Source organism: Blennius ocellaris, assembly GCF_963422515.1.
Source record: "Blennius ocellaris genome assembly, chromosome: 14".
In the NCBI taxonomy this organism is placed as follows: Eukaryota; Metazoa; Chordata; class Actinopteri; order Blenniiformes; family Blenniidae; genus Blennius; species Blennius ocellaris.
Window position 1 is genome coordinate 20,059,147 of NC_137663.1, and position 15,992 is coordinate 20,075,138.

Sequence of the window (15,992 nt, forward strand, 5' to 3'; positions counted from 1 at the left end):
TTTTAAATGTCTTTTATATGCAGTTAACCAAACTGGCTTCAATGACCCTCAATCATTAGTCACTGGAGCTCAGATAAGCCTGTTTTTCCTCAACACACTGTCAATATTTATCATTTATTAATACCCTCAGGCATTACTGCTTCAAATAATGCAGTTCATAGCTTTTACTTTACCACATACAATGTTGATACTAAATCAAAACCATGTTGACAGACCTTGATATCATTGAATTCCCTTTTACCACAAAGTTAAATAAATTGATGTATTTTATAAATCACACTTGGTGGGGTACAAAAATGTACCCTCCTATTTACTGTCACTGACTGTTCGCACCCAACAGCTGACTTCCCCTCCAACAACAAGACCATAAATATCTGCAGTCTGGCATGTTCCCTTCCAGATCTGTTCCCAAAAAAGATTTAATGGTTTCCAGTCTCATTCGTGTAAGCAATGTGACCCACATTGAGTTTAAATGTTTGTAAATACATCTACATTAGGTTATTATGATGATGCAACAGTGCATTTTGAAGGTTGTAGAACATCTGGGGAATAAATGACGCATCATACATCCTTCTACTTTATCTGATTTAGCCAGACAGGGGTTTCAGGCGGGCTGGAGCCAATTGCTGCTAACACAGAGAACATCCTGGATATTTTCAACAGGGTTTACATGAGGAAAACAATCGTAGACACAGGAAGAACACGCAAACTTCCCTCAAAAGGGTTTCAAGCACCAATGAATTGAGCATGCAGCGAGAGATGAAATAAATATTCTTCCTCAGCGATAAAGGTCAAAATTTAATGTTCAGCAGAGACGAAAGTAGAAAAATGTCATTGCCATTACCGGGACATAACTTGAGGCCCCATGCAGTTGCAACAGAGAAGCAGCAGAAATAGCCTCTATGAAAAAAACATGAGATATCATGTGCAGACCATTCATCACTTACAGTAAAATGTTGCCTCCTTGACTTGTCGCAAAGTCTGTGCTGTCCGTGTGATTTATAACAAGCAGTGGGACTCGGTGACAAATGGGCTCTGCGTGCAGCTTGCACTATTCTGGCTCCGAGATTTGGTTGCATATGGTTGACACTCAGAGTTCATAACCTTAAACCCCTCCTCACCTGTTCAGTTAGGAGCGATCTGGCTGCCTTAGGGATTTAAGCAATCTGCTTCACCTGAACATGTATGCAGTGAAATGCATGATTTAGTTTCGTGATTACTCAAAATGTGGAATAATCACATAGAAAAGAATCTTTAGAAAATAAGAGAAATGAAAATACCCTGACCACCAAGCAACGCTTCAGTGTTTCAGTCAAAGAGACCATTGGAGCTGTCATGCTGCGGGGCAAAGAACAGATTATACACTGCATGATTGTCTAAACAGTGTGTCTATTTAAAGACGGCACTTTCATCTGATATTTGTTTATGATTTGACGAACAGAAAGGCAAAATTACTTTTCTTTTACACTGAAACGCCAACGTCGTCACGGTCATTGATGCGGGAGCCGAGACTTTGGTCCCGTACCCCCCCAGTCCAACCACAATGCTCCTCAGAGAGTGCATGCTATTTATAGCCAGCAGAGAAGAAGCCTCTGAGGCTCAACCCTCACCAGTCAATGGAAGTGTATGGTTCGGAAACTGGTTCATCTACAGTCAAACTTTGTGCGCCTGATGCAAGTGGCGGAAACCAAGCAGGTAATGGGAGAGCATCGCTCCGCAGCTCTGGACGTGTTCACACAGTAAGAAAACTGTTAAAGGAGGACACAGACTGACTACTTGATAATGCTTTGTAATAAAAAAAAACAAAAAACTCATCGGACAGCAAACCCAAATCCAAGCATCAAACCCACTGGGACCTTGTGCCCATGTCTGTGCTGTATTTGCATTTTCTTCCTATATCCTCCAGGTACCTTTTAGAATGATTTAAAAAAGCATACTACTGGTTAGTTGGTGACTCTGGATTGGTTTGCTGTGGTACAATTGATAAAGTACTTTGTCTACCGACGTCAATATTAACGTTTCAATCCCTGTTCTCGGCTTGAGTTAGGGTTTCGTTTGTGTGTGTGTGAGTGAGTGAGAGAGAGACAATGGTTGAATCTAATGAATCTCTATGAGTATAACGGCGCTGGACTGGTAATTGGGATACCCTGTCTGGCCTTGTGTTATGATTTAGATGGGTTCCGGCTCCAGGTAACCATAGTTTAGAGAAAGTTTCGGTAAATGATAAAGTGGAGGATTTGGAAAAAACTTCATGCAAATATAACAATTCACAACCAATTGGGTTTTTTTTGTTTTCAATTCATCAACAATTGATCTGATTGTCTTCCTCATATAAATGTCACCAGTTTTCACACTGTAGGTCAGTTGTGAATTTATCAAGCTTATCATTTGCAAAGACTCACTGATGACCACTGATGTCAGAAATGTATGTCATGTGACACATGCTATGCTTAAACACGTTTTCATGCTTTTTATAACGATAACATCGGTGTCTCCGTGACAGCTTTGGAAAGAAACGCAAGTCACGTATGAGCAAATAAAAGACCTTTTCATTTTAAGTCCAGACACACTTTTGCAATCAAGAAAATCTTCAACCAAAAAAGTCCAACAAGAAAATTCCAGTTTTATCCCAGAAAAGTAAAAACAAGTTGTTATGTGCTTGGAGGAGAGGGCTAACTCTGTTTTTCCTCATTTTGGTTTCATCCCCTCCAGACAAAACACACTAAAACAATTGTATTTCAGAACCCAATTAAAGCAATGATAGCTCTCACACATAGAGAGTGAAGTTCACATTAATCACCCTAAAGTCACAGTAGGCACATGAAATCCCAGACGAACCAACATATTTTGGATGATGCTGGAAGGAATCTCACTTTGAATTTTGTGGAAGTCAGGTGGATCGATCCTTAGACCTATTACACTATTGCTTACCTTATAATTTTAATATGTCATTCATGATTATGTTTATGTTACATTATTAGTTGTAAATTTTATTTCCTCAAGCCAACCAGGGCACCTGAAAAAATTTATTGTTTAAAAGCTTTGACAGCACAAATATCTTTGCCTGCCTTTACATATGATCTTTAAAAGGAGTTACGTATATTTAAACTCAAATCTTCTGAATCGATGCCCACTTGAACCCTGAAACTTTTATTCCAGAACTGCCACAATTTTTAGAGACGTGGGCTGAATAATGGATTTGCATGGCTGGACTTATTGGCGTCGCAAAACCATCCCCTTAGTGAGCTCAGCAATAGATCAGCTGCTGATAAGTTGCAGAAAAGCTGCATGTGAGCAAAGCAAATGACGTCAGTGTTTATCTGTGGCGTGTTTATGATAGGTAAGAAATTAAATGAGTTAAATCATATACAGCCCTTAAATCACCACAGTGTGTCTGAAAATCCCCCAAAGAGAAGCTTTAACAAACCATTTCTTTGCTCCACGTCAAAAAGGTTTAATCAAAATACACAGAAGTACGTACAATAATTGGTGTTTATGTAATTCAGCGTATTGGAAGGCCACCGTCATGTGTTGACATTTATTGCCGAAGTGAAATTGTTAGCAGCAACAACCCACAACGAGGCAATACAACTGGTAAGAAGTTCATTTCTGTAACACTTTTAGGTCACCCAACACATTTTGGTTTGTTCGATCCTTTACGTCCGCTCACAGTATTTATTTAAGTAGAAGTCTCGTAAACAGAAAACACAAATCACTTTGGATGAAACATAATTTCTGACAAAGTCAAAGAGCAAGTTGAGCGTGAAATCTGTGGATTGGCTCAAAAGAGTCACTTAGTTTGTTTATCACTGCGATATGCAGGCATCCAGAAGAAAGTGAGCTTAAGGTATAATTTGTGTCATCGTGAGAAGCCTCTCTTTCTCTTGAAACTCCATGCTATTTGTTCCCCCAGAAATTGATTGATATGACTAAAAGAAATAGCTTGAACTGCCTTTTGGGGCGTTTTGTTACCACAGACGTGATTTTGTTTTGTCACGGATCTCAAACTGAGTTTCTGTGACGCACCATGAATCTGCCCCTCAGGATCAGACTGACAACACAGAGACCCACTGTAATGTTCTCAAGCATTTCCCAGATGAGCCCCCTTAACACTGGGGCAATTTAAAGTAGGTACTTTAAAAACTGCATGGACAAGAAATCCAGCCACACGCACAAACAACATCATTGATCCGTATCATCCCCTTTTCCCTGCATTGGGCTTACTGACGCTTGTAAACCTGCCCTGGAATGAAGTTCAAGTTGAAAGGCCCCCATTTTATTGTGGTGAAAGGAATCTGTTGGAAACAATTATGTCTGATATCGATGAAGAATGGAGCCTCCAGAAATAGTTCAACTTGTGGTAGAAGTTAAAAGGCAAACAGAAAATTGGCTTTGAAAATGACTTTCATAAGCAGATTAATTGGCTCTTCCTTTTGTCTCAGACATCCAACTCTGCTTCTAATGGATCTTGATAATTCTTGATAATGGCCTCTCACATTAAACACTTTCAGTCTACTCAGTACTGTTTTCTTCTTCAAATCGTGTCCTCATGAACACCCCCACCTTGACCTGATCACTCATAGGAAACATAGCATTTTTTTTTACCATTTGCTCAATTGTTTTGACCCTGATGTCACCGGCTCTCACAGATTACCTTAATACACAGTCTCAGCTTACACCCGTCCAGACTCTAGATCTTGAGGTCACTCAGTTTACTTTTGGTGCTTTTGCTGCTTTTGCTGCTGTGCTTGCTCGACTGACTGTGGGAACACTGAATTTCCGCGGCCTGGTCAGACACGGTGCTGGCCGTTTCCCTCTCCCTATAACGGTCCTCCTCCTCCCTTAAACGGTCCTCCTCCTCCCTTAAGCGGTCCTCCTCTTCTTGACCCTTCCTCTCCACTGCCAGATTGTCTCTATTCTGCTTGAACATGGCTTTGCTGGTGTACGGGTTAAAAGGAGAGGTGGGGTCTGTAATGCAATACTTTGTGTTCGTCGGGAAAGGCTCAGTATGACTTGTAAAGTAATTGTAACTCGGGACGAAGGGTATTGCTGCGTCACTTATGGGCTTGGATGACTTGTCTGAGGCCTTTGATCGTTTGTAACGAAGCCCCTGGTGGCATTTTGTGAAACCCAGATGATACATTTCCACCAGGTTGAGCAGCAAGGAGACGGAGGCCACGGCCAGCATGAAAATGATGAAGATTGTCTTCTCGGTGGGTCTGGAGATGTAGCAGTTCACCACATTTGGACAAGGCCAGCGGTCACAAGTGTACATTGGCCTGAGCTCGAAACCATACAGGAAGTATTGAGCCACAATAAAAGCCACTTCAAACAGGGTTTTAAAAATCACATTGAAGATGTAGGTTCGGAGCAGGGCACCCTGCAAATGCACGTGGCCCTGGCTGTCCTTCACTGGGGCCTTCTTGATTTTAGAGCTGTGTGGCTGATGCTGCTTTTCATCGTGCAGGGCCGGGTCCTTCTGTTTCTGCTTCTCCTTGTCCTCCATGCGGACTAGATGAAGGATGTGGCCCAGATAAATGAGAGTCGGCGTGGAGACGAATATGATCTGCAGCACCCAGAAGCGGATGTGCGAAATGGGGAAGGTCTTATCGTAGCACACATTTTGACAACCGGGCTGCTTGGTGTCACACGTGAAGCCGGACTGCTCGTCTCCCCACACCTTCTCGGCTGCCGCTCCCAGCACCATGATACGGAAGATAAACAGCACTGTCAGCCAGACTTTGCCCACGACGGTGGAGTGTTCCTGCGCACTCTCCAGCAGCTTCCCCAGCAGGTTCCAGTCCGCCATGCTGGCTCACGAAGTTACCTTCAGCTCTATTGGCAAAACCAAAAGAGAAGCCTTCAAGGAGAAAGAACAATATTTTAGCAAGATAGAAAAAAAAAACATACAGTAATGTGGGAGGCTATGGCCAGAATGTTTACAGTTATTCTTTTTTTTTTTTTTTACCTAATTGACACTGTTACAAGCTGTATGTTGATATCTTCAAACTCCTCATTCTTCAGGGTCACGCTATTAACCCACTGAGCTCAGAATTATGTGACTAATGATCTGTTATCTTTCCTTGTATTTTATCAAGCAGAGCAGTTTTTCAGATTCTTGCATTAGATCTTTTTTTAAATTACTGCACTATGTCATGAAATATGTCTTCACTTCACACGTAAACACAAACATATGTGCACACCAAGGCACTTTAGATTTATATATTTATGTTCGGAGCAGCACACATTGGATCCCCTCTGATCGACCATCAAACTAACTGACATTGTGTTGTGATTTCTAATTTAATACTGAACAGTCATGCGGAAAAAGTAAGCACACTCCAACATTTATTTCAGCTTAAGATACGTGAAATTTGAATCACAGGCTCAAAAATTAGAAACTTGATGCACCGTGACCGAAGGAAAACAGTTTGATTTATATCTCAAACATTTAGCCGCCGGCCTCTTTGCTGTTTAAATGTGGGCCGTCGTCAGGCAACAATCCAAAATTTGTTTTGTTTTTTTAAAAATGACAACTTTTTTCAGTTTCTTGCTTTTGAATAAGCCGGTAAATGTGCTGTACATTTCAATCAAAGACATCACCAAGTGCAAAACTCATCAATCTAACTGTGATTAAAAGTGATAAACAGATGAAGCAATAAAATCCAATTTGATACGTCATTAACTCAGAACTTCCCTGGCATACATAGAATTAGAAATGCAGTATTTATTTATGCTGATGACGTAGTTTGCAGATATCCCCTCGTCCAAAGACTACTGTACTTCAGAAAACTCAAAGCAGACTTGCCAGATGAAATAACTCATCCATCATGAATCCTCTATTTGTCTTTCTAAAGGTTGTGCCCGATGCAGCGTGTGCTGATAAAAAGGAGCAAGACACAGCTGACTGTGTGTGAGCGAAAGCCCTGGAGCATGCTCGGTTAAAAACTCTCAGCCCCAGCATAGATCTTGTGACGCTGTACCCAACAGCACTCCCTGACTCCAGAATTAGGTTTCTAGTTTGTATTTCAGGGCCTATTGGTTTCCACATGGCAAAGGTGGAAAAAAATAAATAAACAAAAATAGTTGTACTTGTCCTTCAGAAACAGGTTGAGCAGTAGATAGAAGCACCTGTTTGAAACTTCAAAAGACTGCGAGCCGGCCCTGAAGGAAACACCTTCACACGGTGGAAACTGTACTTGAAGTTAACTTAAATTTCACACACAAGGCAGCACAAAACAAGAAAGCATCCGTTTGTATCAGTAGCACCTGAAAAAAAAGTTACGTTGTTTGATTAATAGGTAGGAAATCGCAAGGTACATGTTCCCAAACAAAGACATACCTAATAATGTTGCTTTCCATTGGAGTCTCTCAGTGATTGACCTTCTTCACTCCACAGAGAGAGAGGCCACGTTCCTGTGAGCCGCTGAGAATTCTGCAAGCGTCAAGATAAAGAACCTCTCTCGCAAAACTCTTTTCACTGGGGACTTTATGATCTTGCCTGTTGTCCTCCCTCCCACTCTGACCTTATTCAATCCCAAGCGTTAAAGAAACTGCCACGGCTAAACCTCTATCTTGTCTTGGTGCAATCTCAGTGGAAACACTCGCCGACTGGAGGGAAGTCTATGAAAGCGTCTCGCTCAAGAGGTGTTTCTGTTGAGCTGAGTGGCAGCTGAGGAGCCCAGTGAGGATGCAGGTTAGGCTTACATGTCAGCGTCTAAATATAATTCCTGGAGAAGGGAGTGGCTTTTGCGATGCCGGTCTTCGGGTGATCTGACCCTTGACTGTGTGGAGTGGCTTCAGACACCTCAGCGCTACTGTGAAGGCACAAAAACAAACAAGTTAGTTAGGATGGTGCTGGAACTAAAAGGCAACTTTGTCATGTTATTTACTCTGTGAGTCTTCAAGTTCTTAAAGCTCTTTGTGTTAATGCAAAGTTTAGCCAAACTATTCCCACATTCAAACTTGCAGTACTTTGTTTTTATTCTTCCACGCAACCTTTTCAGATACCTCAAAGAAATGACATTTAATAAGTATTTTTTTTCTAAACTTCTCCAAAAAGCAAAGACAACTTTTAAAATTTCACCCAAATGCACCCATAATTGAAATCATGTAGTATTTTGTGTACTTTGCAGGTATACATTTACCTTTTTAAAATCAATCACTAAAAACACCAACAGTTAATATTCAAACTGTTCATGAACTATATTTTTCAGCCAACATGTTTATTCTTTTAAAAGGAAATAATCTTTATTTTAAACAGATGTATGGTCTGAACAATATTTCATCGGTTAATTCAATTGAATTGCATCTAGATGATAAGCAACTTACATTTATATGAAGACATTTTTTTTGACAGGAATTCCTTCAATGACAGTTGTAAAAACACTTGAGTGCTGATTCTCTGTAGTCCTTCCAACTCTGTGTCACAACGAAATCTTTGTGATTTGTTGTGATTTTAAGGATAAATCAATTTTATTCGATCAGTGAGTTGTTGTCACAGTCAGAGACAACTTGTTCTCAAGAACATCTACTATATTTCTCATCTCATAATTAGCTGAATTATCATTTTTTTAATTATAATATAACAAGTTTTTTTTTCCAACTATTTATTTGTGTTAAAATGACAAAAAGGACTACTTTGAATATACAAATGGAAAGTTTTAAAGTTATTTAGCGTTGTGAGGACAATCAGTGGAAACATTTAGTCCAAAAGTAACATAGTAGTGGTATACGTACAAACTGTACTAAAGTTTTAGCAGCATTAGATACTTAGAAAAATACTTGTGAAATAACAGTTACCTGAAATACAATGTAATTCCTGTAATGTGAATATTTCCCTCTCTAATCAGAGCAGCTATATTGCTATTCAAGAAAACAGCACTTTCATGATATTGCTGATGATGTTTCTATAATTTAAAATGAGAAGATTTTACAAATCTTTTTCTCACAATCACAGATTAGTCACAACTGTTTCCATTAAAGCATTGGTCTCCAAAACATCCTTTTGGATGACCACCCTGCGTGATAAGAATTCAAGCCATGCTTTACCTTTATCCCCTGGAAATCATCGCCATCATTAATCAGCGACTTGAACTACAAGAATTTGTTTTCTGTGTCGGAGACTCCTCGTCAGTCTGACCTCAGTCGATGGCGGTGTGCGTTGACGTGTTCCATAAAAAGAGAAGTGCCCTCATTCCTCAGACCGTGTCAAGTCCAGCTGTCGACGGGGGTCAACTATTGCAGCCCACGCTCTGACCCCCGTACAACATAAGGCTATTGATAACCCCGTAAGAACTGTGGCGCCAGCATCATATATACATTCATTTTTTTTTAATTGATCGTTTGCTCTGGTCAGTCAAAAATCTCATAATGCTGGATGGAATCAAATCATATTTCACAGTTCAGTCCAGTGTGACGGTTCTCTTGTGTTTGATTTGTTTTGTATTTCTTTAATGTGTCTTGTAAAAAAAATTACACAGTACATGGACAACAGTGAACATTTTATTCCCTCGCACCCACAACATATGAACGTCCAGCTTCAACTTAAATACATTTAAATAATGTTTTGCAAACATGAAAACGCTTTATTTACACTTCAAGTTTTTGCTTAGTTTCTATCGAATGGTTCTTGTCTTAAGTACTGAATCTGGACAACGTGAACACTTTGACATGTAACATTTCTGAATTGCAACGTCGTGTATTAATGACATTGCACCAATAGCAACTGAAGGAAAGAATGAAATCAACAAGATTGAGGGACAGAAATTATACTGACATTAAATCAAGGGATGATATGCATAACAACATTAGGAACACATCTCTGACACTATCTGGTCATTTCAAGTAGCATGTCATAACACCAGACTTAACCACATCTTATTCTTTTAATTTCATGATCAAAAAATGAAAAGAAATCCATGAAAATATAACGAATTTCAGCAATTATTGCTTCCATAAAATGTTACATAATTTATCTTTAGTTGGTCAATCATCAAGCTATTTTATGGTGTCAGTGAATTTGCTTTTGGCTCTTTATAGTTATCAACATCAACAACTTGTGCAAAGCTCTGTAAATACTATTTACACACACTGGGGCTGGTTGCTTCTTCTTGTTACGAGGATTAAAACTCGCTGGAACAATCACAATCACATCATATTATGAGGAACAGACAAATCAAAGTTTGAAACTGAAAGGTCACGCATGCAGTACACGATGTACTTTTGCACAGGTTATAATATCTGGATGTCTTATTAATATGAGCAAAGCTTCTGTTGGATCCAGGCCCCCATAGTCGAGTCTCCAGCCGTGTGCAAATGTTTACTACAGGCCTTCCCCACCAAGAAGACGACCTCTGCGATGTTGAGCAGGATGCAGACGCCGGACGCGGCCAGCATGAACACGGTGAAGACCGTCTTCTCCGTGGGCCTCGACACGAAGCAGTCCACCGTGTTGGGACACGGGTACGAGTCACATTTCACCAGCCGGATCATCTTGTAACCGGGGTAGATCATGTAGAACATATACATGAAGGTGACCTCGAAGATGATGCGGAACACCAGACTGATGACGTACGTCCACCACAGCGCCCCCGTGATTTTCATCTTCTGGGTTTTGATCTGCTCCAGGTCTTTGGGATTGGTCCGCCCCGACAGTTTGTAAAGCCTCTTGTCGACGTGGCGGCGGTGGGCCACGTGCATGGCCACCAGGAGAGCGGGAGTGGAGACCAGGATGAGCTGCAGCGCCCAGAGGCGGATGTGCGAGATGGGGAAGAAGTGGTCGTAGCAGACGCTGTTGCATCCCGGCTGCTGGGTGTTGCAGGTGAAGCCGGACTTCTCGTCGCCCCAGACGCTCTCAGCTGCGACCACCAGGACCAGGATGCGGAAGATGAAGAGGACGGAGAGCCAGATGCGGCCGATGCCAGTGGAGTGTCTGTTCACACCGCTGATGACGGCATAAAATGAGGCCCAGTTCATCTTTGGTTCTGGGTCTGTCAAAAAAAAAAAAAAAAAGAGTTACACATGAAAGTGGTGTGTTGAAATGCTGTATCTCACTGGGCTGCAGCGTGTTAGTGCAGAAATTGAGAAAATGTGTGACAAATTGTCACTTGTCATCACACTTGATTGAACTTTTGCATAAATTGCATGAATGCTGGACGAGCATGTGACAAAATCTGAGTCAGTCTTTCCCCTGTACAATAATCATTCTGTCATCTGGCGTCAAGAAAAACGGATTTCACGAGAGAGGCGCTGTCAGATAAGGATCCCAGACTGACACGGTGAAGTCTCATTTCTTATACTTTGTAATTTACAAAAACAAAGTTTAGAGCGGTTTGATACAGATGTGAGACATCGACAATAACTATGTAGCTATTTCACAACAAAAACCCATTTAAGGTCTTTCAACAAGTTCACATTCAAAGCAGCACATTTGCAAGGTCCAGCGAGTCACACCACACACTTTCTGTAAATGTTTTGAGATAATCTGGAAACTTCTTCTCTTATTGTGTTAAATGTGACAAAAATGTATCAAATTGTCCAGAAAACAACTTTAATTAAGAACATGAACCTGCATCATTTTCTTTCATGATGCCTTATAAAACATCACCTCTCGCTTGAATTTTTGTTATTTTCTATTTTCTATTTTTTTTTTTAATAAAGAGAGGAATTTAGGATGACAGTTTGAACTTACACACAAACAGATACATAACTTGTTTTAATCAATATATATATTATATATCAACTATCAGCTCCTCATTGGAGTATATTTATTACTCGTTTCATTTAATTATTTCAGCTGAATTGCTTAAAAGCTCTGTAAAGAGACTTAAGTGTCACCTGTCAGTTTACATAACAACCATGATCTTTGGATTTTTTTTAAATGAGTTTTTCTTAAATAAGCACTTTCTACAAACTGACAAATTGCTCTGTTATTTTCAGTCATAATAAGCATTCTTCGTCATTTCATTCACTTATGTCTGGTCTTTTTGTCACAGCAAACCCAAAGGAAAGTTTCTAAAGAATCAATTGGCGTTGCAATGAAGACCAAATAATTCACCACCATTATAAACAAAGCTGACAATTTTTTATAATGCATTTATGTTTCAATGTAATTAAGCTTCCAGATTTTTTCAGTGTGGCAACCTGCCGTTTATAAAAATTAAATACTGTAAGTATATATGACATTAAAATCGTTATGTTTAACATACAAATATTTATAATGACTATTCACTGCATACTATAATATTGTATAAAGACTAACTTGAAAAAAAAATCTTTTCAACTTATTGTTTATATGTTTATTTATTGATTTATTTATAAATCAATAAATAAACATATAATTTCATAAATAGCGTGGCAGAACAAGTTGCAACAAAGAAAACGTTCTGTGGAGTTATTTTTTAATTTCCAGTCGTCTGTTAAGAGACCAACAGGTTAGTTCACGGAAAAAGACATAAAACTGAGAAAAATACTTCACACTTTCACTCTTATTTAATACTCAGTTACATTGCACGCTCAAGTTAGAGCTTTTGATTAAGTCACAATTTAATTTCTTGACTTTCATTTCATTCCAAATTTCCTGACCCCAAAATTCAATGATTATTCTTTAATTCTCCTCTGTGCTGATTTTTTTTAACTTGTTGCTCTGTGATCCCTACATGTTTGCAGTGTCTTTCTAGCATATAAATGTCGGAGTTGTTACCGGGCTCAGCTGGAGGTGTAAGAGGCATAGGAGGCAGCGTGGAGGACAAAGCTGACCCGCTGGTTTGGCATGGATGTGAGTCCGGAGGAGAGTGGAGCCTCTCTACCCCCCTCTGATTCTGGCAGCCCACTTATGAGTGAAACACCGAGGTCTGGCACCATGTGTCACGTGACATGCTTTTCACCACTGACCACGGTGAAGCATGCAAAGGGAGCATCTTTTTCTTGACTTTGAAACTCTCCCAGGCAGGAAAACGAGGTCAGAATAATAGGTATTGATGAGCAGTGGAGGAGGACTCGTGCAGATCTCGTATACAGCTAAAGATAGATGGTAAAACTAGATCCCGAGACAGGTTGTACTTAACATCAACAAAACCAACAAGAACTGCAAAAAGTATAGCTTGACTGTCACTTTTCTGTTCTTCAATTCCTCCTCTAGTTTTAAAACCTTTGACACGTACTCGTAAAGTTGATCGTTTTTTTCTATACTTAACAGCAACAAAGTAAATTTGAAGAACACACGCCCAGCCTTGAATCTGCACCACCAAAAGTGAAACATGTAAAATGATCTTACCTTCAGCAGCAGTTTTACATTAGATACATCCAAAAACTTTTAGGTTGGCATTGCCAGACTTTTTTTTTCTCTCTCTCTCTCTCTCCCTCTGTGAGACTGTGAACACGAGTATCAGAGCACCATGACTTTGCATTGCTAATGATTTCTCTCACACTAGCCACTACCCTGCACTGGAGAGGTCATATGCTTCTGTGCAAAGAATTAGCATACAATAGCCCCATTTACTGCGTCCAAACAAACAGCTTCACAGTCCAGATCAAACGTTTTCATTTCTGTCCAGCTGAGGAATCCGCGTGTGTGGGGGGGCAGTCCGTGCTTTTGTCCCGATTGTGCTGTGTGTCGCAGAGGAAGTGGAGGAGTTTTTGACGCAATATGGAGTAAAACACAAAGGTCTGCAACAAAGAATGGCCAGCGAAATCTAAAGATAAGAGGACAAGAGTTTATTATCATAACACTCATGTCTCTCTTTCAAAATGTTCCCCGCCTCAGCCGTTATGGCCACGCCGATACCATTTATCCACTGATTTAACCGCTGTGGTCTCCGTGTCTGATGTGTGTCTGCTGAGTGGGACATTGTGCTCATGCTTTCAGTCTGCGTGACCTCTTCAGAACTGTCTGCAAAACGTTGGCACAACATTACTTTCTCTACACTGAACGTCACAACTAAGGGCTGATCGTGAACCTGAAATCACATGTCAGCCCCTCAAAACACAAGAAATGATGTGAATGAAGAAGTTTGATCCCAACAAAGCAGGTCGGGCCCACATTAGTGTAGCGGTGCCATGGATGACACACACACACACACACACACACACACACACACACACACACACACACACACACACACACACACACACACACACACACACACATACACACACACACAGAAGCACCCCTGCAGGAACAGGGTGAACACGAAGGTCACCATGAAAAGGTCGTGTCACTGTCAGCCGTCAGGGTCCAACCAGGACTCTACTTGCTTTGAGGCGGCAGTGCCAACCACTGCGTCACCGCGCCATAACAGATCCCCATGCAATGCAATTACATTTGATTGCATATAATTTTCCACAGCTTCTAAAACTGTCACAGGGGATTTTTTTTTTTTTTTTTTATAACTGTAGAGAGACATTTTCCCTGGAGGTTGGCTACATTGACCTGTGCAAAGTGTTTTATGATTCCGTGATTAAGTAGGAGAACCGGACTACAGTGATTATCAGACATGGATACATGAATTAAACAACTATTTGCATTCTGGACAGATGTAATACAATGTGTGGATTCAACTAAAGACTTTATAGGAGTGTGGGCATGCCTGCAGTTGACTGCTGTCTCCTGCTTCATTGCACTCTGCAGGGTGACACCTGGTGGTCGTCAACTGTTACTGCAACAGACTGACAAGCAAATCACCAGAAATGAAGGTTTGAAGATTTGACAGATTCATTATAATATAAATAACATCCAATGTGGAGTATTATTTCTTATCATGTTGTAAAAATGTAATGCAGATCATAGTGGAAGTAGAATGCTTCAGTTAATTAACATTATGCTGTTCACTCCTGAAAGTCGCAGCATTTTTTTTCAGTGATTCATCGCTCCACACACGTCAACACAGGCCTCCCACAAGAGGAACATGTTAGCAAATGTGACAAAATAGAAAAGGAAGTGCTGATCAGCGACAACCCAACTGTCAACCAAGTGTCTTCATCAAACCTCCTCCACACTTCTAATACGCTGTATGATCGCACAAGTTTTGCATTATTATAGCCATTTTGTGTTTTCAAATGCATGCAAGAGTATTAGCTTGCATAAATCTATCGAAGCTGCTTGTGTAACAAGTCCGTGACTTAATCCTGAAAGCAGCACCACACCCAGTGACGTTCAGGTGTAGAATGTGCAACAGTGGTAAGGTCACATGGGTGTTGTGAACTGCTCAGCTGACTGTACTGCAGTGTGTCTGAGCAGTGTCATAAACTATACTTAAGGCAATGCAACTGCAGCATTTATCACATGATATTACATTCTATATATTTAGTACAATACATGTATGTGCTGTGAAAGCCTCACGGGAAAACTCAAGCGTGAGCTTTGTCGACCTATTCATAAAGATTTGAAAAAAGAAAGTCTAAAAATTGTGATGGGTTTGGTGTGGTAATTCCCCTGCTGGATGGTCTAGCTTTTTCATTGGTCACCTTTCACATCATTTCAACCTGAGGTTGGAATCCCCACACCTGATTTTAATAAACGACTCAGCTGTGGTGTTTTGGGAGCAGGACAGCAATACCCACCTCTGAACAACAATAAAGCGAGAAGTCATCCAAACAGATATGTTGCCTCGTGGACCCCACGGCAAACAATTCTGAACCTAAAGAAAATACCAAAGGAGTAAATTTAGACCCTGATTCCAGCTGTGCAAATACACAGAGATCCTGTGATGTTTCCTGGTACTTGGAGAGTTCCTGTGGTCGAAATGCAGCTGTGGATAAGACTCCACAGTGTTGTTATTGATGTAGAACACACATTTTACAGAAACCAGCATTACCTTATCAACTTATAAAGTTATAAACAGCATTTGGCCATAGTTGTGTGAGATCACAAATTAATCCATTTAGGCAGTGTGAGCCTGTGAGCCAATATTCAGAGCTCCAGAATGCATTACTGGTTTTACAGGTTGACAGAACAGTATAGTCATTTAAACCACATCTACACCTCATTTAAC

At 40.5% G+C, this 15,992-nt stretch overlaps 2 protein-coding genes across 2 annotated transcripts; both read right to left on the reverse strand.

The window, feature by feature from the left end:
- Positions 1 to 4,690: 4,690 nt before the first annotated feature.
- LOC308139566 (gap junction Cx32.2 protein-like) lies at positions 4,691 to 5,845 on the reverse strand (the record flags this gene model as incomplete). Its single annotated transcript, XM_080509026.1, has 1 exon — positions 4,691 to 5,845. Exon 1 carries the CDS (start codon positions 5,807 to 5,809, stop codon positions 4,691 to 4,693), a length of 1,119 nt encoding a protein of 372 aa, XP_080365152.1. The 5' UTR covers positions 5,810 to 5,845.
- A 4,409-nt stretch (positions 5,846 to 10,254) lies between these two features.
- On the reverse strand, positions 10,255 to 12,734 carry gjb1a (gap junction protein beta 1a; the record flags this gene model as incomplete). The annotated part of the gene is made up of 2 exons (XM_080508843.1): positions 12,704 to 12,734; positions 10,255 to 10,991 (listed from the first exon to the last, which is right to left on the reverse strand). The coding sequence occupies exons 1-2, from the start codon at positions 12,729 to 12,731 to the stop codon at positions 10,255 to 10,257; spliced, it is 765 nt and encodes a 254-aa protein (XP_080364969.1). The 5' UTR covers positions 12,732 to 12,734.
- Between the last annotated feature and the right edge of the window lie 3,258 nt (positions 12,735 to 15,992).